Below are 22,394 nucleotides of genomic sequence, written 5' to 3'. Positions count from 1 at the left end.
TACAACATATTTTACAATGACATATGACTCTATGTGTGACTAGGATTTTATAAAGATTGTCATTGTTCTTATTCCTCAAAGGATTAGTGAGGCTATCCTGTAAAGACCACATAAGGAAAACAAAACAGCAAAATAAAAATTAATTTCCAGGACTGCAGAATGTAAACAAGGCAAAGCTAGGAAGACAGAACCTGTTACTTGGGCCATAGAACCCTTCCACTTTATGAGCAGGCATATTCTTTTGTGGACTAATACATTACTCCTATGTTGAATACATCTAGTAGATACTCACTGCAGATTTAAAGCCTATTATTATTTCTGGAAATCAAACACCCCTTGGGCATTTAAGAACAGAGGTACTGGCCGGGGCGGTGGCTCACGCCTGTAATCCCAGCACTTTGGGAGGCCGAGGGGAGGTGGATTGCTTGAGCCCAGAAGATTGACACCAGACTGGGCAACATGGCAAAAACCCATCTCTACAAAAAAAAAAAAATACAAAAATTAGCCATATGTGGTGGGCTGAGCCTTTAGTTTCAACTATTCAGGAGGCTGAGGTGAGAGAATTGCTTGAGTCTGGGAGGTTGAAGCTGCAGTGAGCCATGATCACAACACTGCACACCAGCCTGGGAAAGAGAGTGAGAGCCTGTCTCAAAAAAAAACCCAAAAACAACCCCCCCAAAATAAAAACCAAAACAACAACCAAAAATCCCACCCCAAAGATACTGTACTACAAAGTAGCTGCATTACTCAAAATGTTTTGCCTAATGTTTAATAAATTCCCTTAGCATTGGTAGAGAGAGAAAGGAAAACAATAGTGAGGAAAAAGCTGTATGTGGGCTCAGATGATTCTGTCTTCAAAACTACCTTTCGGATGTGAGGACGATCTGGCTGCAACATCTGTCACCCCATTGATTGCCAGAATTGATTCGGCTGATTGGTCTGGCTAGGCAGGTGTCCTCTCCCTCCCTCACATGTGCGTCCCTCCCAAAGCTGTGCGCCCAGTGGAAGAGGACGACTATCCTCAATAGAGGAGGACCGGCAAGTGTATAGGAGTAGCTGTGCTTCCCCACTAGGACCTCCAAACAAGCTCTCAAAATGACTTTTGAATGCATAGCTACAGAACTGAAGCTGCTAGAGAGGTAGATGCTTTGGAGAAAAATCCAACTGTGGAGATGGCATCTTTTTCTAACATTCAACACTGGGACTAGATTACAAAAATGTGTACTTTTTGGTTCTAACTATATTCTTCTTATTATTATAGATGCTACAAAATTTATCAGCTTCTGAGGGTCAGCTGGTTGTGTTTGAATGCAGAGTAAAAGGAGCTCCATCTCCTAAGGTTGAGTGGTATAGAGAAGGGACTTTAATAGAAGATTCTCCAGATTTTAGGATTTTACAGAAAAGTAAGTTAATGCTTTAAATTATTTTCTGATATTTTGTTTTTATGAACTTACTGTAAATACTTATTTTTATAACTTTTGATGGCTAATAGAAATATAGTCAAAAATAATAAAATAAAAAGCATCTGTAACCACACTCCTGTTAATATTTCAGTGTATGTTTTCCAAGAATTTTTCCATGCATAGTTTTTAAAGAAAAGTATTGTATACTTTTTTGTAAATTGATTGTTTACACAACATTTAATGAACATCTTTCCAGGTCAATAAATACAGTGCCTCCTTACTTTTTTATTTTTATTTTTTATTTTTTGAGATGGTGTCTGACTCTGTCATCTAGGCTGGAGTGCAATGGCACAATCTTGGCTCACTGCAACTTCCGCCTCCCAGGTTCAAGCCATTCTCCTGCCTCAGCCTCCTGAGTAGCTGGGATTACAGGCACACACCACCACGCCTGGCTAATTTTTGTATTTTTAGTAGAGACAGGGTTTCACCATGTTGGTCAGGCTGGTCTCAAACTCCTGATCCGCCCGCCTCAGCTTCCCAAAGTGCCGGGATTACAGGTGTGAGACACCACGCAGTGCCACTTTGTAAATTTTTTTGAGACAGAATCTCACTCTGTCACCCAGGCTGGAGTGCAGTGGTGCGATCTCAGCTCACTGCACCATCCACCTCCCGGGTTCAAGCGAGTCTCTGACTCTCCTGCCTCAGCCTCCCCAGTAGCTGAGATTACAGGCATGTGCCACCACACCTAGCTAATTTTTGTATTTTTAGTAGAGATGGGGTTTCACCAGGTTGGCCAGGTTGGTCTCCAACTCCTGACCTCAAGTGAATTGCCCGCTTCAGCCTCTCAGAGCGCTGGGATTATAGGTGTGAGCCACCTTGGCCAGCCTTACTTTTAAAAATAAATCAATAATATCAGTTTCATATTCAGTTAGTCTCCTGTTGAACATTTAGATTGTTGACAGATTTTTTTTTTTACTATTATAAACTATGCTTCAGTGCATGTTAATAGAGAACATTTTTGTGAATATCTACACTTATTGCCTTGGAATAAATTTCTAGTATGAGAACTGCTGTTATAAGTTTACCTTTTTTCAGGCTTTTAAAATATGCTGCCAAAATGTCACCCCTAAAGGGTTGAGCTAAATTTAGGATGACCACACAATTAATCAGCCAAACTGAGACCCTTCGGGGGAGTGAAAGAGGAGGATGCTATTAATAGTTATGCAGGGATCCCAGGCATAAACTAGGTCTGTCCCAGCTGAACCAGGACACAAGTCACCCTAGCAATATCCTACTGCAACCAACAATACGTGGAATGCCTTTCATCTCACACCTTCATCAACAACAAATGTTAACCATTTTATTAAAAACCTTCACTAACTTTATAGGCCAAAGATGGGAACACTTGGTTTAATCTGCACTTCACTAATTAAATCTGGGATGAAACTTTTCTTTTTCATATTTACTTACGTCTTTGTATTTCTTTATTTCGCTTTGGGTTCTTGTTCCTTTTTATTATAAGAATTATTTAGATATTTACATGGTTAATTCTTCTTTTCTTATTGCATAATGCTTTCACTTTGTCATCTGGTGCTTTCTCCTTGACCCATTTCAGCCATAAATTACATTGCAACACACTTGCTTTTTAAAAATATGTTTTATTAACTATGTCAAATAATCTATGATAGAAAAACTTGGGAAGGAAATTTGCTAAAATGTTGGCAGTCTTTCTTTGGGGAGTGAATCTAGGGCCAATTGTTTTACTTCCTTATGCATTTCTGTATTTTTTCAGTTTTTCTATAATTAACATGTATAACTTTTGTTTATTCATTTTTTGTTTTTTACATTGACTAATAAAAAATTTATAATTTACCATGTGCAACATGGTGTTTTGAAATATGTATACATTGTAGAATGCCTGAATTGAGCTAGTGAACATATGTATTACCTCACACACGTCATTTTTTGTGATGAGCTATCTGCTTTTTTCTTAATCTTTTCCTGCCTATCACAATAGCAGTCCTTAGATTAGTGTGACATATGAATCAGAGCTACCGTCAGGTTTTATCGGCAGTAGTAGCAACAAAAATATATTCTGAATGCCGTTTAAACTGAGAGATGCCGGGCACAGTGGCTCATGCCTGTAATCCCAGGATTTTGGGAGGCCAAGGCAGGCACATCCCTTGAGGTCAGGCGTTTGAGACCAGCCTGGACAATATGGTGAAACCCTGTCTCTACTGCCCCCCCCACAAAAAAATACAAAATCTTAGTCAGGTTTGGTGGCATGGACTTGTAGTCCCAGCTATTCCAGAGATTGAGGCAGGAGAATCACTTGAACCTGGGAGGCGGAGTTGCAGTGAGCTGAGATTGTGCCACTCCATTCCAGCTTGAGCAACAGAGTGAGACCCTGCCTAAAAACAAAACAAAACAAAACACTTTAATAGGTCTACAGTGTAGAAGATTAAAAGTAAGCTCAACAACTACTTTTTGAGTGTTGGCGTTCAATATCAATCAAACACCTCTATTCAGTACCACTGTGGGCACTTTCATGAAACCCAAAGAATTTTAAGAACAGAACCTACTTTTGGCTGGGCATGGTGGCTCACACCTGTAATCCCAGCACTTCGGAAGGCTAAGGAGGGTGGATCACTTGAGGCCAGAAGTTCAAGACCAGCCTGGCCAACATGGTAAAACCCCAACTCTACTAAAAATACAAAAATTAGCCGGGAGTGGTGACAGGTGTCTGTAGTCCCAGCTACTCAGGAGCGTGAGACAGGAGAATCACTTGAATACGAGAGGTTGAGGTTACAAGAGGTTACAGTGAGCCAAGATCTTGCCACTGCACTCCAGCCTGGGCAACAGAGTGAGACTTCATCTCAAAAAAAAAAGAACCTACTCTTGAAAAAACTATGATCTATCCTGAGGCTCTTGATCTTAGGAACCTCTGAGCAGGAGGTATAGTGAACATTTTATTAGAATATCAGAGCCCAAAGCCAAGAATAATTTCACAATCCTCATAAGCTTTTTTCAGGTAAGGCTGAATGAATGTCAATAAAACACGTCATTTCTGAAATACAGCTAGCTCAGAAACTTTTCCTTATCTAAGGTTTATGTACCCCAAGTGAGACCCAGATTTATTTCAAGAGAAAGCAACATCATTTAATTGTTGCTCTTGGGCCAGGCACAGTGGCTCACGCCTGTAATCCCAGCACTTTGGGAGGCCAAGGTGGGTGGATCACCTGAGGTCAGGAGTTCGAGACCAGCCTGGCTGACATGATGAAACCCCATCTCTACTAAAAATACAAAAATTAGCTGGGCATTGTGGTGCATGCCTATAATTCCAGCTACTTGGGAGGCTGAGGCAAGAGAATCACTTGAACCCTGGAGACAGAGGTTGCAGTGAACCAAGGTCACACCATTGCACTCCAGCCTGGGCAACAAAAGCGAAACTCAGCCTCAAAAAAAAAACTGTTACTCTTTTGCTGCTTTTCTGTAATACCCATCCTGTCCCTGTTCAGGTCATCTTACTTAATATTGTCACATAACCTTGTTGTATCACTCCTGCGTGTGCAAGAGACTGTGAAATTCTGTAGGAAGCTTCTAATGAACATGTAGCTTCTCAGTAAAATAAATGTTCAGAATCTTTTAATTTTTTTTTCTTTCAGAACCTCGATCCATGGCAGAGCCAGGTAAAGAGAATTTCAACTTTAATTTATTAGTATATGATAAGTGAATTTATATACATAAGAATACATAATGAAGTTACACTGAGATTAATAAACAGTGAAAAATAAAGTTTTAGGAAAAAAGATCCAAATGGGCCAGGCACAGTGGTTCATGCTTGTAATTTCAGCACTTTGGGGTCCGAGGCAGCAGATCACTTGAGGTCAGAAGTTCGAGACCAGCCTGACCGACATGACAAAACAAAACCCTGTCTCTACTAAAAATGCAAAAATTAGCCAGGCGTGGTGGTGCATGCCTGCAATCCCAGCTACTCGGGAGGCTGAGGCAGGAGAATCGATTGAGCCTGGGAAGTGGAGGTTGCAGTGAGCTGAGATCGTGACACTGCAATCCAGACTTGCTCTGGGCAACAGAGCAAGACTCCATCTCAAAAAACAAAACAAAAACATCCAAATGAACTATAGCTATTATTGTAGGAGAGAAGGGGAGCATGTGCAAATCTGGAATATATAATCACTACCTCATATGAATGCCGATGGTTCTTGGGTTATTGAGAAATGTTTCCTCTCAAAACTGGACAAAGCAATTTCTATAATGCTAGAACAATTTCAGTTCCATAGCCTAGGTATCTCAAAACTTATGCATCATTAGATTTTGAAGTTTGCAGAAATTCAATAAAATATCTGCGATATTAGATTTGGTTGGGGGAATACTAAGATGAGATACAAATGACTGTAGGTGAAGTTAGAAAATACAAGCGACTCACAAAACAGGGCATAAACATCTCAATGCCCTCTCTGTGACCACCCAAAAAAATCAGATTGTATTTGTAACCTTGTGTGAGAAAGTTGGTTTGTAATCTCATTATTATAATTCTCTCTTCAGGCCAGGCATGGTGGCTCACACCTGTAATCCCAGCACTTTGGGAGGCTGAGGCAGGTGGATCACCTGAGGTTGAGAGTTTGAGACCAGCCTGGCCAACATAGTGAAACCCCGTCTCTACCAAATTTACAAAAATTAGCCAGGCTAGGATTTTTAAGGGTTTTGGAGTGGGTTGAAGAGCAGAGATCACTGGTTGGTTGAAAAGCGCAGGGTGAAGTCATGAGACAGGGAGATTAAGAAGCTGTGTTCTCATGCTGATCTCATTCCTCTGTGGGGATCTTCAAACTAGTTGCTGGAATTCATGGTCTGAAAAAACGTTTTTAAGAAATCCTTAAACAAAAGCCTTATGAGGATGGGTACAGTGGCTCACACCTGTGATACCAACACTTTGGTGGGAGGATCGCTTGAGCACAGGAGTTCAAGACCAGGCTGAGCAATATAGTGAGACTCCCATCTCTAAAAACACTTAAAAATTAGCCAGGCATGGTGGCACATGTCTGTAGATCCAGCTCCTTGGGAGGCTGAGGTGGGAGGATCACTCAAGCCTGGGAGGTGGAGGTTGCAGTGAGCCAAAATTATGCCTCTACACTCCAGCCTGGGCAACAGAGCAAGATCCTGTCTCAAAAAAAATAGAAGCCTTATGATGCTAATGTTAGAAATTATTAGGATTTTTGTCTATAGGAACAATGGGGATGCAAATCAATTCTTAAACAGTCTTATAATCCTAATGTCAGAAATCCTATCTATAGGAACAAGGGGATGCAAGGGTCTAGTGCTATGTGACTTTTAGTGGCAAGGAAATGGGTCAAAGTGCAGCCTGATTAATGCTTAACTATATTTCTGTCCAGAACTTAGCATGCAATTCTTGTCAACTCTGTGGGGATGGTTTCAATATCACATTGACTGGAATTGTGTGTCTCAACTACCACTTAACATAGAGTTAGCTTGACTGGCTTAGACCTCATGATTTACCACCTGAGGCTGAGAGGGGCCAGCTTTCCTTGAAGCATATGACCACTGCAAGTAGAGTAGACAAAGCCAGGGTTCTATCAACAAGGAGGTAGGAGGATGAGGAGTTATTGAGTAGGCACTTGCCTTAGTCCATTATGTGCTGCTATAACAGAATAACTGAAAGTGGGTAATTTTTAATAAGGAACAAGGACTTATTTCTTACAGTTCTGGAGGCTGGAAAGCCCAAGATCAAGGGGTCTGCATCTTGTGAGGGCCTTCATGCTGTGTCATTCCATGGCAGAAGGCAGAAGGGCAAGAGAGCAAGTGTACAAGAGAAGGGAGGGCGAGAGGGTGCCACACTTACTTTCACGACAAACCCACTCCCACAATAACAACATTTATCCATTTATTAGGGCAGAGGCATCATGACCTAAACACCTCCCTTTAGTCTCCACATCCCAATACTAAAGCACTGGGGATTCTTTCCAGCCCATGAACTTTGGGGGACACGTTCAAATAGCAATACTCAATACTGCCTGCCATGGCCCCCTGGCCAGTTTTCCTAGAAATGGTCTAATTAATTCAATTCAATTATCATGGAGCACTAAGATGCCTATCAAGTTTCTCCTAATGCAACTATTTTTTAATAATTTTGTTTTTAACGTCAGGTCTATGGAATGATAACTGCATAATAAAGCACTTCTGTGCTTCTCTTATAAGGCCTTTTGTGTGTCTAACCATCTTTACAATCTATAATTTCATCCTTATATTTCCCATTTCTGCTTCAACTTAAGACTTATACCACTGTCTTACACCTCCTCTTTATTAGCTGTCAAGGAGTATCTAACTTTAATAACTTTGGACTGTAATCATTTGGTTCTACCTGGGAATCACCTCTGTAGTTATTCACAGAGGATCATTGTTCACAGTGTATCAGAGTAATCCATAAGAATTACCATAGTAATACGAAAGTAGAAATGCATTTCACTCCTTCTTTCATTCAGAATTTCAAGTTACTCTATCAGCTCATTACTAACAGTAAAGCAAAATATTTATTAGCTGTACAATTTTTAAATTGTGGTCTTTGTTTAAAATAATCTCACTGTAGGCCGGGTGCAGTGGCTCACGCCTGTAATTCCTGCACTTTGGGAGGTTGAGGCGGGCAGATCACGAGGTCAGGAGTTCGAGATCAGCCTGACCAACATAGTGAAACCCCATTTCTACTAAAAATACAAAACTCTGCAAGGCATGGTGGCATATGCCTATAGTCCCAGCTACTCAGGAGACTGAGGCAGAAGATCGCTTGAACCCGGGAGGCAGAGGTTGCAGTGAGCCAAGATTGTGCCACTGCACTCCAGCCAGGCAACAAGAGCAAAACTTTGTCTCAAAAAACATTTAGAAAATGTTTTATTAGTCCTTTTATTTCACAGAACCTTCCATTCCCTTTCACTCCTAATTTGTTTTTGTGATTTTTAAAAAGTTTGTTGTTATTCATTTCTATTTTTGCCATCTGTACCGTTCACATAAAAATGGAAGATTATCTGAAAATCCATAATATGTAACTATTTTTATAAAATCCCCTTGTCAGTATTTGGCTTGTCTACATGGAATTGTTGTTTCTATATTATTTGACTCATTTTGCCTACTAATCAGTCAATTCAATCAAATCACTGTTTTAACCAATTGTTTTTATAGAATTAATATAGCCAACTTCTTTTATTGACTTCGTAGAATCATCATCTGATATCAGTAAATTCTATAATTTTACTCTCATAACTAAGTCAGTAACCATATTCTTTCACTGGCATATAGAGGAGATTTGCACCTTGGTCATTGCTGAGGTGTTTGCAGAAGACTCTGGGTGCTTCACATGCACTGCAAGCAACAAATACGGCACAGTGTCAAGCATTGCACAGCTGCACGTAAGAGGTAAGGACCCTTTAATGCCAGAACAGTTTAGCCTATGACTTTGAGTGTGAATATGCAGGCTTTGTGTTACCATTCCTTACTGCTTTTCATATAAAGCTAGCTTGGCTCTCCTAGAAAGATTTGAATTATTGAGGAAAATGTTCTTGAACAGTGTCCAATTTTCAATCTCTTATTGCACTTACAGCCACCACCTCAGTTACCCTGCTGTCATCATTATATTTCCTAAGAGAACATCTCAATAAATTTCTAAATTTCTTTCCAAAAGCATACTTAGATTTTAAACTTAGTTTTTTATTTTTAATTTAATTTTTTTTCTGTATCCTTACCATTATTTAATGCCCCAATGATGATCTGTTTTTGATAGGCATTTTCCCATTCACACATTCATCTGGTGTAAACACTTTCCCATTTGTGCACATGCCCCAATTCAGGCTTACAGTGGCTGACAACTCAGGTCCTGTGATTGTCCTTTCAGGAAATGAAGACCTCAGCAACAACGGGTCTCTTCACTCAGCCAACTCCACCACCAACCTGGCTGCTATTGAGCCACAGCCCTCCCCACCCCACTCAGAGCCTCCATCTGTGGAACAACCCCCTAAACCCAAACTTGAGGGGGTTCTGGTGAACCACAATGAGCCCCGGTCCAGCTCCAGGATTGGGCTTCGTGTGCACTTCAACCTGCCTGAAGATGACAAAGGAAGTGAAGCATCCTCTGAGGCTGGCATGGTGACCACCAGACAGACCAGGCCCGATTCTTTCCAGGAGAGGTTCAACGGACAGGCAGCAAAAGTCCCAGAGCCTTCTTCCCCCGTCAGAGAGCCCCCTCCAGTTCTGGCCAAACCCAAACTGTAAGTAAAAAGTAGGATGAATAACCAGGACACTCTGTGATCTTTTCTTGAGTCTGATCTCCTTAAAAATAATGGAACTCAGCCAGGCACAGTTGCTCATACCTGTAATCCTAGCACTTTGGGAGGCTGAGGCAAGAGGATTACTTGAGTCCAGGAATTCAAGACAAGCCTGGGAAAAATAGTGAGATCCCTGTCTCTAAAAGAAATATTTAAAGGTAAAAAAATTAGCAGGCATGGTGGTGCACACCTGTAGTCCTAGCTACTCAGGAGACAGAGGCAGAAGGGTCACTTGCGCCCAGGAGTTCCAGGCTACAGTGAGCTGTGATCGTGCCACTGTACCCCAGCCTGGGTGGCAGAGCCAAGACTGTCTGGGGGGAAAAAAATGGAACCAAAAAGAGGAATTGCCAAATGAGAAAGTATACATTAAATGTTTTGCAAAATGTACATCCTTACATCATCAATAGAAGCATACTATCACTATTATCCTTAAGATTCTACCTCTAAGCATTGTTGCACTTAAACTAATTCAGAAACATTTGTCTGACATTAGAGGCCCCAGGTAAAGCACCTCTGTGCTTCTCTTATGAAGCCTTTTCTTGTGTCTAATCATCTTAACAGTCTATAACTTCATCCGTATATATCCCATTTCTGTTTCAACTTAAGCTTCTGCAGTCATTATGGAAAAGCTATTTAGTATTTTTTAGATAGTTCCTAGCTGCCACTGGATAAATATAACAGGATTAAGAAGTGGTCAAGATTTTCTGACTCAACTCAGGAGCCTACTGTGCTTGTTGCCCTAACTCTGTAGAAAGCCATGTTGCAATGTTTAAAATGTCCATCCATAACAAAGCAAATACAGGGCATGATATGCTATTGCTATTATTTCCTGTTTCATCCACACATCAAAATTATAAAAAAAAATTGTTTGTAATTACAAAAACCTTTAAATATCAACATCAACAAATTACCCTGAAACTTAGTGTCTTAAAAAAATAAATAAATATCAACATCAAAATCTACAGCACCAGTGCGCCCCCTGTGTGTTGTCGTTACCATGAGATGTTCACTGGAAGCCTTTCTTGTTTCGTTTTTTTTTTTTTATTTCTTTTTTTTTTTGAGAGAAGAAAAGAGAAAAAAAAATATGAGTAAAGAAGAGGAAGAAAGAGGAAGAGAAAGAGAGAGGGTGAACGGAAAGATTGCTTTATTCTGAAAAAAAAAAAGGGTATTAAAATGGCCAATCAATGTTTCATTTAAACCTGTGAGTAGGTGTGATGTGGTATTGACAAGAATGTATATTTTGTGTATTTGAAGTGGAGAGCTCTATAAATATTTATTAAGTTTACTTGTTCTGGATCTGAGTTCGAGTCCTTGATATCCTTATTAATTTTCTGTCTCATTGAATCTAAGTCTCTATGTATCTGGCTGTTAGAATCATTAGCTCTTGTTGTTGCATTGATCCTTTTACCACTATATCTTTGTTGCTTTAAAATCTATTTTATCCGATACAAGAATTGCAACTCCTGCTTTTTATTTATTTATTTATTTATTTTTGCTCTCCATTTGGTTGGTAAATTTGTGTTTCGTTTTATATTCTCACTACTATCTAAGGCAAAATTCTGGGCATAAGATTCAATGTTGTGAAACAGGCCTCTAAGCAAGTCACATCTAGAAATGTGTCATTCCCCTCAATGTTCTGCCAGTTACAGGAAACAGGAATCCACTTAAAGTAAAAAGAGGGGAAGAGGTTATTGTAGGGATATAGGCAGGAATGGGAAATCAAACACACAACCAAGACTTGCAGGAGATCTAGAGAGGTGGGAACTGGACCTCCTCACCTGTCACTCAAAGTCACAAGTCAGTCCAGTCTCTGTCTGCTGGAGCTTGCGTGGCTGGTACCCCCTCTGTCTATCTGAGCATCTCCTTGTTTTCTCTTTATTTATCCATTCTTTTCTCTTTGAAGACCCATCTGTTCATAAGTGGCCCATCATGGCCATGTCCCCAGTCCACTTCATGATCTGTGTCAAGTACCACTGTTAACTAAATCAGTCGCAGCAGCTCAAGTCCCAATTCTAATTGGTCCAGGCTGGTCAGGTGATCTCCAGTTCCCTCCCCCAATACATTCAACTGTTAGAGGATTTATGTTTGGAAGAAACTGTGGGTGGGAGAAGTTCTCAGAGAAGGGAGTTATAGTGATAAGGTAACCCCAAACAACCTCCTGGGAATTGCCTCCTTTGTAGGACTGTCTCTTTTCCAGGGACTGTTTTAAGGGCTAAGTATGATAGTAGAAAAAAACAAATTCTGCCAAAATATTTAAAGGGTTTTATTCTGAGTCAGTATGAGTGACGGTGGCCCAGGGAAACACAGTCTCCAGAGGTCCTGAGAAAGTGCATCCAAGGCAGTCAGGTTGCAGTTTGGTTTCATGCATTTCAGGAAGACAAGAATTGCAGGTAAAATCATAAATCAATACAAGAAGACAAACATTGGTTTGGCCCAAAAAGGCAGGACATCTCAAAACAGAGGCTTACCAGTCATAGGTGGGGTTGGGGGTTCTCTGGTTGGCAATTGAAAGAGTTAAGTTTTGTTTGAAAACTTGGAGTCAGTAGAAAGGGATGCTCAAGTTAAAACAAAGGAGTCTACTGTCTGTCATGTGATGCCATGCCAGAGTCAGGATGGAAAGAAAGCCACCATACACTGGGTCAAAAAGACCTGTTTCAAATTAGCCAGGCATGGTGGTGCGCACCTTTAATCCCAGCTACTCTGGAGGCTAAGGTGGGAGAATCGCTTGAACCCAGGAGGCAGAGGTTGCAGTGAGCTGAGATCACACCACTGCACTCTAGTCTGAGCCATGGAGTGAGACTCTCTCAAAAAAAAAAAAAAAAACCTGTTTCATTAGATTTTATGGCTTGTAGGAGGGCCTTTCCCTAGGCCCCTTAGAATAGGATTTGAGCATGGAAAAAGGTCAGAGCTCAGTCCCCAGGTATATTAGTTAGGATTAAGTTGAGCTTCATGTTACAGACAACCTGAAGTAACAGGGTTCAAATACTTGAAGGTTTATTTTCTCTCACATAAAGAAAGTAGACAGGGAGTCTGGGGCTGTGATGTTGGTTGCATGGTCATTAAGAACCCAGTCTCCTTCTGTCTTTCTGCTCTGCCATCCCAAACACTGGCTTCCTCTCCAGGTGCCCTCATGGTCCAAGAGGGCTGATAGTGGTTGTTGAGTCACCACGCCTGCAATCCAGGCAGTGGGAAGGACCAATGGGTAGAAGTCACACTCTTTTTTTTTTTTTTTTTTTTAATTGAGATGGAGTATCTCTCTGTTACCAGGCTGGAGTGCAGTGTCCTGATCTTGGCTCACTGCAACCTCCACCTCCCTGGTTCAAGTGATTCTCCTGCCTCAGCCTCCCCAGTAGCTGGGACTACAGGCACATGCCATCATGCCCAGCTAATTTTTGTATTTTTAGTAGAGACAGGCGTTTCACCAAGTTGGCAAGGATGGTCTCGATCTCCTGACCTCGTGATCCACCCGCCTCAGCCTCCCAAAGTGTTTAGATTACACATGTGAGCCACCGCGCCCGGTCAGAAGTCACACTCTTGATGTTAGAATTCCTTCTAAGGAGACTTCCTAGAGGTTTCAACCAAAATCTTCTGCTTCTGCCTCTTTGGCCAGAATTTAGGCAGATGGGACACTAGTTGTAAAGGAGGCTGGAAGTATAGTCTTAGGCTGCACATATTGCCACCATGAACAAAATTGGGTTCTTTTACAAGGGGGGGAATTAAATAGACAGTAGTGTCCACCATATAAGACTTCAAATCAATATAAAACATCTCTTTCCTAAATCATGTACTGACATCCTCTAAAAACATAGTACTCAGCACTATATAACTCTTTAATATTCTTTGCCTTGAGTTTTCTCTTGTGTGTATATATGTTTACATTAGTATAGATACATATATATATTATATATATATATAAACACACCACACACACAAACACACACCGTTTGTGAATCTACATGCCTACAACGTCTTCTTACTAGTTTTAACCTAATTGGTTTTAACCTCACATATTTTGCATTAAAATATATTGACTCAGTCTCCTCAAAGACACAATTTTCTGCTTGTTCCTTCAATTTGCTATTCATATGGAAAATAGAGATAATGTAGATCTTAAAATTGCAACAGAAAGGGAAGCTGTCATTTTTCAACCTCGTATCATACTTTGAAATTTCAGATGGACTATTAAGTTGTCTAGAGCAGTGATTCCTCATCCTGGCTACATTGTAAAATAAAATGTGGAGCTTTTAAAAAGTATTTATGCCCTCCATCTCAATTGACTCAGAATCTCTCCACGGATTATTTTAATGTGCATCCAGTTTGGAAACCACTGGTCTAGAGTTAGAGAAATAACCCTGGCCAGGCGTGGTGGCTCACTCCTGTAATCCCAGCACTTTAGGAGGCCAAGGCAGGTGGGTCAGTTGAGGTCAGGAGTACTAGACTACCCTGGCTAACATGGCGAAACACTGTCTCTACTAAAAATACAAAAATTAGCTGGGTGTGGTGGTGAGCGCCTGTAATCCCAGTTACTCGAGAGGCTGAGACAGGAGAATCACTTGAACCTGGGAGGTGGAGGTTGCAATGAGCTGAGATCATGCAACTGCAGCCTGAGTGACAGAGCAAGACTCTGTCTCAAAAAACAAAACAAAACAACCCTGAGTTGCAACTCTTCCCCATTCCCTACCTGCTACCTGCTACACCCAGGAAAACACAATAATTAACATTTAAAAGTGAGACAAATGTCAGACAAAAGTCAGAATATACTAGGAAAGCCTATGCTTTGGTGCCAAGTGTTTCTTTAGGGCACCGGTTCTCAGTCCTGGAGGCCTGTGAGAATCACCAGGGGCCTTGTGGTAGGCGAACCCAAAGCACCAGCATCACCTAGAAGATTGGCAGGAATGCAGACTCCCAGGCCCCACCCCACACTTGCTGAATCAGTAACTCTGGGGATGGGGGCCAGAAACCTGTGTTTTAACAAGCCCTCCAGAGGATTCTGAAGCCCAGTAAAGTTTGAGAATGACTGACCTACATTTGAAGAGATAATAATAACTCTGTCTGAATTCCATCCCAGGCCAGTTTACTCTGAGCAGGTGCCTAAATCAGTGAGGTTCATTTGTCTTTTACAGTCTCCAGGCTATTCAAATGTGCAACCAGCATAGTGACTACTGCTAAAACAATAGCAGATTTACTCAGAACTAGTTTTCCAAGTCAGTGATGCACTGGCAAATGTTTAATGACTGACAGGGGTGAGAAAACCCTGATTTTTAGCATTTGCCAGTTTCCTCCCACTATGGCTAATTTCAAGCTACTAAGAGAAAGTCAATGAATGGGTAGTTGAGATGAGATGTGCACTACCTGTTCTTCAAAGCCAGTGAGGGCTGGCTCCAGCACACACTGCCAGAAATTGTCATTGCCAAAACTTTTTTCAAAAGTACTTGATACAGTATCTCAAGTTTGTTGTGTTTGTCTGGCATTTTATCTTAAAAATTCCAAATCCCTATTAATTTCTTTTGTATTCCTTATAATGCAGAGTCTCTGCATCCCAGAAACAACACATATTTCCAAAGAACATAAAATCGATCAGGCACAGAGGCACATGCCTATAATTCTAGCACTTTGGGAGCCTAGGCAAGCAATCGCTTGACCTCAGGAGTCCAAGACCAGCCTGGGCAACATGATGACAGCTTCAACTCTACAAAAAATACAAAAATTAGCTGGGTGTGGAGGCGCTTGCCTGTGGTCCCGGCTACTTGGAAGGCTGAAGCAGAAGGATCACTTGAACTCCAGAGGTTGAGGCTACAGTGAGCCGTGATTGTGCTGTTGTACTCCAACCTAAGTGACAGAGTAAAACTCTGCCTAAAATAATTAAATAAATAAAAATAAAATAAAGAACATAAAATTAATGGTCCTGAAGTACTGTGGTCCCACATATGGGTCTTCCCATGGTTCCTCATTCAAGGGTAGATTCTCCTAAGCAGCAAAGTTTGGCAGCCTTGATGACTTTATGCATATATGATTTTAAGACATTTTGGTTGCACTTTTTTTGTTAAAAATAATTAACTGTTTCATGAAGAGAAATTCAGTAGACCATTGAATTCAACGGACCATTAAGGCAAATCATGTGATGTCTCTTTGACTCAGGTTCTATAATAGAGAAACTACTTCCAGTTTGATCTTCTTTCTCCTTTTAGGAACAATAAAAATCAAAGGCAAGGTTAATAATCAGGGTGAGCATACAACCATCATTCAAATTAGGACATTTCTGAGAGTGAAAGTGAGTGCTGTCAATAATGATGTCAGGGTGGGGCACGATGGCTCATGCCTGTAATCCTACCACTTTGAGAGGCCGAGGCAGGTGCATCATTTGAAGTCAGGAGTTCAAGACCAGCCTGGCCAAAATGGTGAAACCCTATCTCTACTAAAAATATAAAAATCAGCCAGGCACGGTGGTGGGCACCTGTGGTCCCAGCGATTTGGGAGGCTGAGGCACAAGAGTCACTTGAACCCAGGAGATGGAGGTTGCAGTGAGCTGAGATCCCACCACTGCACCCCAGCCTGTGCAACAGAGTGAGACTCTGTCTCAAATAATAATAATATAATAATAATGCCAGGAAAATATGTTAAGCAAGGACCTTCAAGGATGTATTAGGACATATGGTCACCTTATCTATAAAGGTTTGTTGTCGGGAGAGGATGAGAAACCCCTCTAAGACACAGCCAGCTTCTTTAAGGCAGAGTGGAAAATACAGCATGTTCTTATGGAGAATTCGGCCCCCTTCAGTAACACACTAGTGTGTAGCTCAGTGCCTTCTGTTCTGAAGCTGGGAAATTTTCTGCTGGTCATCAGAACTTTGAGCACTGTCAACAAGAGAAACGTTGTCTCTATTTCTCTTTTCCGGTTTATAAACTCTTAGTTGCACAGCTCCAAGGTCACAATACAAATAATGCAACGTGAATGACGCCCTTAGAAAGAAGGAAAGACAAACTCACCAGTGATTGATCAGCTGATTTCTTGCCACTCTGGTTATATTTTTTTTATCAGCATCAAGTTCTTTTATTTATTGGTTTATTTATTGAGACAGGTCTCACTCTGTCACCCAGGCTGGAGTGCAGTGGCATGATCAGGACTCACTGCAATCTCCACCTCCAGGCTCATACCTGGGATCTCAAGTAATCTTCCTGAGATCATCCTGGGAGTGCTCAAGCAATCCTCCTGCCTGAGTAGCTGGGATTACAGGCATGCACCACCATTCCTGGATATTTTTAAAATTTATTTATTTTATTTTTTTGTAGAGACAGGGTTTTGCCATGTTGCTCAGGCAGTTCTCAAACTCCTAGACTCAAGTGATCTGCCTGTCTCCACCTCTCAAAGTGCTGGGATTACAGGGATGAACCACCATGCCTGGCCTATCTTCCAATTATAAACAGCCTGTCTGTACATTGTTTGAAAGGTGAGGTCAATAATAACACATTTCCTTCTCTCTCTCCACCCTTGTTTTGTATGCAGCGATTCTACCCAGTTACAACAGCTTCATAACCAGGTCTTACTGGAACAACAGCAGCTGCAAAACCCATCTCCTTCGTCTCCTAAAGAGTTCCCTTTCAACATGAGTGTTTTGAACTCCACTGCTCCTCCGGCGGTGACCACACCCAGCAAGCAGGTGAAGGCCCCTTCATCACAGACGTTCAGCTTGGCCCGGCCGAAGCATTTCTTCCCCTCCGCTAACACCACTGCAGCAACTGTGGCCCCTTCCAGCTCTCCAGTGTTCACTTTGAGCAGCACTCCTCAAACTATTCAGAGGACAGTGAGCAAAGAAAGCCTCTTAGTGTCTCACCCCTCCGTGCAAACCAAATTTCCAGGAGGGGTTTCCATCCAAAATGAGCCACCCCCACCAGGCCCAATGGAGCCAACACCACCACCACTTACATTTTCCATCCCCAGCGGAAGCCAGTTTCAGCCCCGCTGTGTGTCCCCAACTCCTGTCTCGCCTACCAGCCGGATTCAGAACCCAGTGGCTTTCCTCAGCTCTGTTCTGCCTTCTCTCCCTGCCATCCCACCCACAAATGCCATGGGGCTGCCTAGGAGTGCACCATCCATGTAAGTGTCATTGAGGTTTCTTGATGTCAGATGCTAGTTAAGAGGTGATGTGTGCATTGAATAGCTGATCTGGGACAGGGCCCTGATATTGTGGATTCCTAGATAATCTTATTCTCTAAGACACAAAATCGATGTGGAACACTTCAGGACAAAGGGTATGATTACTCTGAATAATTTTTAATAATTAAAATAACAGGCTAGGTGTGGTAGCTCATGCCTATAATCCTAGCACTTTGGGAGGCAGAGGAGGGCAGATCACTTGCGGTCTGGAGTTTGACAGCAGCCTGGGCAATATGATGAAACCCGTGTCTCTAGGAAAAATAAAAAAAAATTAGCTAGCCGTGGTGGTGCCTGCCTATAACCTCAGCCACTCAGGAGGCTAGTGCAGGAGAATCATTGAACCTGGGAGAGGGAGGTTGCAGTGAGCCAAGATTATACCGCTGCACTCCAGCCTGGGTGAAAGAGTGAGACTGTATCTCAAAAACAATTTTTTTTAATTAAAATATCCAAAAGTCCTTTACAAATACAGATTCTCTACACAGGGCTTAATTCCCTAAGGGCCTAATGACTTCTGGGATCTGGTTGTCATTTCAACCACTCTGATTTCTAGGCCTTTTTACCCTGGCCAGTGCTTTTCATGGGTGTGTCGGGTGTGGACTTATCTTACAGGCCATCCCAGGTATTAGTGAAGAAAAATACAAAGTCTCCTCAACCAGTGAATGATGATTACATTCGTGAAACTAAGAACGCGGTGATTCGAGACTTGGGGAAAAAAATAAATTTCAGTGATGTCAGACCAAACCAGCAGGTAAGATTGTTGGATTCAGAAGGTTTATTGAAATTTTGTTGTAAGGAATATCTTTTGCTTGATTGAGTCCTTGGATGCTCAGGTAACCTCAGTGAGACATGCTGCAGCTCAGACGGTAGAGCACAGTTGGTAGATCATGTGGGAAACCTCCTGTGTGGATCTGCGGTTCTTAATTCTCCCAGTAGTTAGCTCAGTTTACCTGTTTACGTGTATTTACCTAGTATAGGATATGTTATAGAAGAGAGTAAACAATCTATTCTGCATTCCAGCAATCCTCAGCTCAGTTTACAATCTAAACTTTTTTTTTTTGAGACAGGGTCTCGCTCTGTTACCCAGGCTGGGATGCAGTGGTATGATCATGGCTCACTGCAGCCTCTATCTCCTGGGCTCAAGCGATCCTCTTGCCTCAGCCTCCCAAGTAGCTGAGACTACAGGTTTGACTAATTTTTTAATTTTTTGTGGAGGTAGGGGTCTTGCCATGTTGCCCAGCCTTTTCTCAAACTCCTGGGCTCAAGCAATTCTCCTGCCTCGGCCTTCCAAAGTGCTGGGATTACAGGCGTAAGACACCATGCCCAGCCTATGACCTAGACTTTAAGGACCTCTGAGGTTCTACGCTGTCTAGTCTTTAATCTAATGTACTTAGAAGTTTGATCACCTGTACCTCTCAATCCTTATATTAGGTTGAATCATGTGAAATAGCCAGTAGGCAACATCCTGTGGCTTAACCTGTATAGCTCTTTGCTTTCTAGTAAATGTTTACCCTAGGAAAAAGAGGAAAGCCACTGTGAGCATCACTCAAACAAAAGCAAGATAGACTGAACATTTTCTTATTCGAGCCATTTATTTTTGATTTTGATAATCAAATGGTTATTTTTAATATAGGTTTACATTTTTATAATCTAACTCTTAGTTTGTTTCCCAAGAAGGTAACTGATAAAAATATAACAAAATTTCTGTCAATACAATATGCCAAATATTGTGGAATTTGTGGACACCTAGAAACAAAGCTCCCGATTTCCTGGACCATATGCTGTTTTCCTTAGTGTTTCTGTCTGTTACTTCCAGTGGAGCCATGGATATACAGTAATTTGCAATTGTGCTATATATTGAGCAACTTATACTGAGCGGCTCCTTTTGAAAATGTGTGCTTAAAAGCTTTTTAAAATTTACTTTAATTATTAAGGAGAATTTTTGAATTTGCCATAACTGAGTGTAGTTTTCGTGGATTATTTCACCAAATTTCATGTATTTCTGGGAGGCAAATACCAAGGCCACTATTCTTCTCTTTCGTCTTCTAGACAGAGAAACTAAGGCACAGGCTCAGTAGTGGAACTCGATCTAGAGCTGTGGTTTCGAGGATACGTTCACATTTTCCCTGAGACTCTGCAGAGTTTTCAATTTTATGAGAGCAGTTACCTTCAAGCCCTATAAATGTTGCTCTGTCTAATGCAGATTTGTTTTCCTATAATACTGCCATCATATTTGTGGTCGTTAATCCATCTGAGTGTCATTGTAATCGTAGCTGTATTCAGCCTATGTCTTTTACAACTCAGAGCGCAATTAGAGCCCTGTAAAAACAGTGTTAGCTCAGCACAGACGCTGTTTGCTTTTACTTTTATAGTTACACTGTAGGTAGATCCAGGATACCCCATTGCCCAACTCAGGAGAAAGAAGGGTTTTTCTCTTAGTTACCTGACGTGTTTGTACATGTAAATGTGAAATTCCACAAGTTGAGTGCCATAAACCCAGCAGAGATATCTCTTAAACCTCCATCTTGAATTAACTACTGGACTAATCTCTGGAACTAGGATCTAAAAGCATCTCAACACTCTCATCTGAGTATCTGTGACATGTGTCATTCTTCTGAGAATTATTATTCAGAGAATTATTACAGTTGGTTAATTACAGAATTGATATTAGACCACGTTCCATGTCATGGATAATGAAATCCAAGCTGCATAAATGAAATTCAGGAAACTAGGAGCTGTCTGAGATGGAATGCTTGCATTTGATTGGCAGATGTTGAGTCTGAGGAAGTTTTGGGAATAATAAAATGATGATCATATTATAATATTGTTTTATCCATTGCTGCCTTGGGAAATGATAGTGAAAGTGTCATAAAGAACTGTCTAAAATATATTGTGACCCATCCTGGTGAAGTTAAGAAGAAAGTCAGCTGAGGAAAGTATAAGAATGCTACACCAGCAGAGAGCAATTATGAAGAGACACTTGTGTACTGATAGTCTTCTAGGCCTGCAGTCAGGAGACACAGGAATAAAAATAATCTGTGTTCTCACTCCCATATTAGCCTACACACGTGGGAAGAGGGTGCAAATGACTCCTTCTCAAGAGTATGCATATGTCTTTGCTTTGAAAACTTTTAGGTCCAGAAAGCTGGATTCTCTTGCCCTATTTCAGTTCTAAGTAAATGAAGAATAAACTGTCCTAGAACAGTTGCATGCTCTAGCATTAACACATTGTGCTGAGCATGAAAATGAATCAGAAGTCCTTGAACAATGAATATTACCAACTATAAATGGTTTTCTCCCCAGAACTAAAATTTATAAATTATGTTTAAAAATTGGTTTTCTTTGATGTATCTATCACTTTGTGTTTCTCTGTTGTGATAGTTTTCAGCCTTTGCCCTTTAACTCATTGATTTATAATTAGCAAGTAACATTTGTTGATTCTTAGAACCTTGTAAAATGAGAAGGTGCCATCCTTTCAGAAACTCATAATTATTAAAATGTTTAGCTTTCTAAACTTACAACAAAGTGTCTTTGAGTTGGAGATAAGCCAAGGGAAAGATTTTCTTATTTCTAGATTTTAGGCTTCATTGTTTCTTATCTTGAAGGGTACCATTCATCACCAGTGGATCTTGATTGGATGTCGATGAAACCTAAATGGTTTAGAGTGGTGAATCTAAGAAGTCAAAGGAATCCGGGCCGGGCATGGTGGCTCAGGCCTATAATCCTAGCACTTTGGGAGGCCGAGACAGGCAGATAACTTGAGGTCAGGAATTCAAGACCAGCCTGGCCAACAGTGAAACTCTGTCTCTACTAAACATACAAAAATTAGCCAGATATGGTGGTGGGTGCTTGTAGTCCCAGCTACTCAGGAGGCCAAGGCAGGAGAATCACCTGAACCCAGGAGGTGGAGCCTGCAGTGAGCCAAGATTGTGTCACTGTACTCCAGACTGGGTGACAAATCGAGACTCTACCTCAAAAAAAAGAGGAATCCAGGATCGCAAAACGTAATGGAGCTTTCATGACAAATGATTTTAATTCATACATGATTTAGCATGATCTTCTGCACCTAGCAAATATCTGTCAACTAGCTATGTTGATTGATTCATAATTTCTAATCTCCATTTCCCCTCCCTCTACCCCCAGCTAATGCCTTATTCCAACTTTCCTCCTTGACCTCATTTCTCTGGAAACTTTCCATCTCTTTATTTGGTCCTTCCACACCCCCTGCTTTTTATTATTAATAATAATATTTCTTTAAAACTATCTGCAGTTTCCAGATACTGCCCTATGTGACAGAGGGGAGAAAAAGTACCTAATTTTTGTTCCTCTAATCTCTAAGCTGTTCAGCCAATTCTTCTCTTTAAGGCTTATCTCTTTGATCTCTTATCGTGAATTCTTTATGACACTCCTCTTTTGTGAGCCATGAATACTCATGCCATTCATTCCTTTTCTAAAAAGAATTTCACATTGGCCTTACATTCTACTTTGTAA

At 41.1% G+C, this 22,394-nt stretch overlaps 1 protein-coding gene across 4 annotated transcripts in view; it reads left to right on the top strand.

The window, feature by feature from the left end:
• The window catches only part of MYPN (myopalladin), a 126,224-nt gene that overhangs the window by 72,959 nt on the left and 30,871 nt on the right, over positions 1-22,394 (top strand). For all 4 annotated transcript variants that reach the window (XM_035268248.2, XM_035268247.2, XM_078345775.1 and 1 more), the window contains 6 exons: positions 1,262-1,403; positions 5,069-5,092; positions 8,730-8,846; positions 9,322-9,694; positions 17,256-17,846; positions 18,516-18,654. In XM_035268248.2, the coding sequence (XP_035124139.1) occupies positions 1,262-1,403; positions 5,069-5,092; positions 8,730-8,846; positions 9,322-9,694; positions 17,256-17,846; positions 18,516-18,654 (1,386 nt within the window). The remainder of the gene's footprint in view (positions 1-1,261; positions 1,404-5,068; positions 5,093-8,729; positions 8,847-9,321; positions 9,695-17,255; positions 17,847-18,515; positions 18,655-22,394) is intronic.

This window comes from Callithrix jacchus, chromosome 12 (assembly GCF_049354715.1).
Source record: "Callithrix jacchus isolate 240 chromosome 12, calJac240_pri, whole genome shotgun sequence".
Lineage (NCBI taxonomy): Eukaryota > Metazoa > Chordata > Mammalia > Primates > Cebidae > Callithrix > Callithrix jacchus.
The sequence above is the reverse complement of the archived record's forward strand: the minus strand, read 5'-3'. Positions and strand labels throughout refer to the sequence as shown.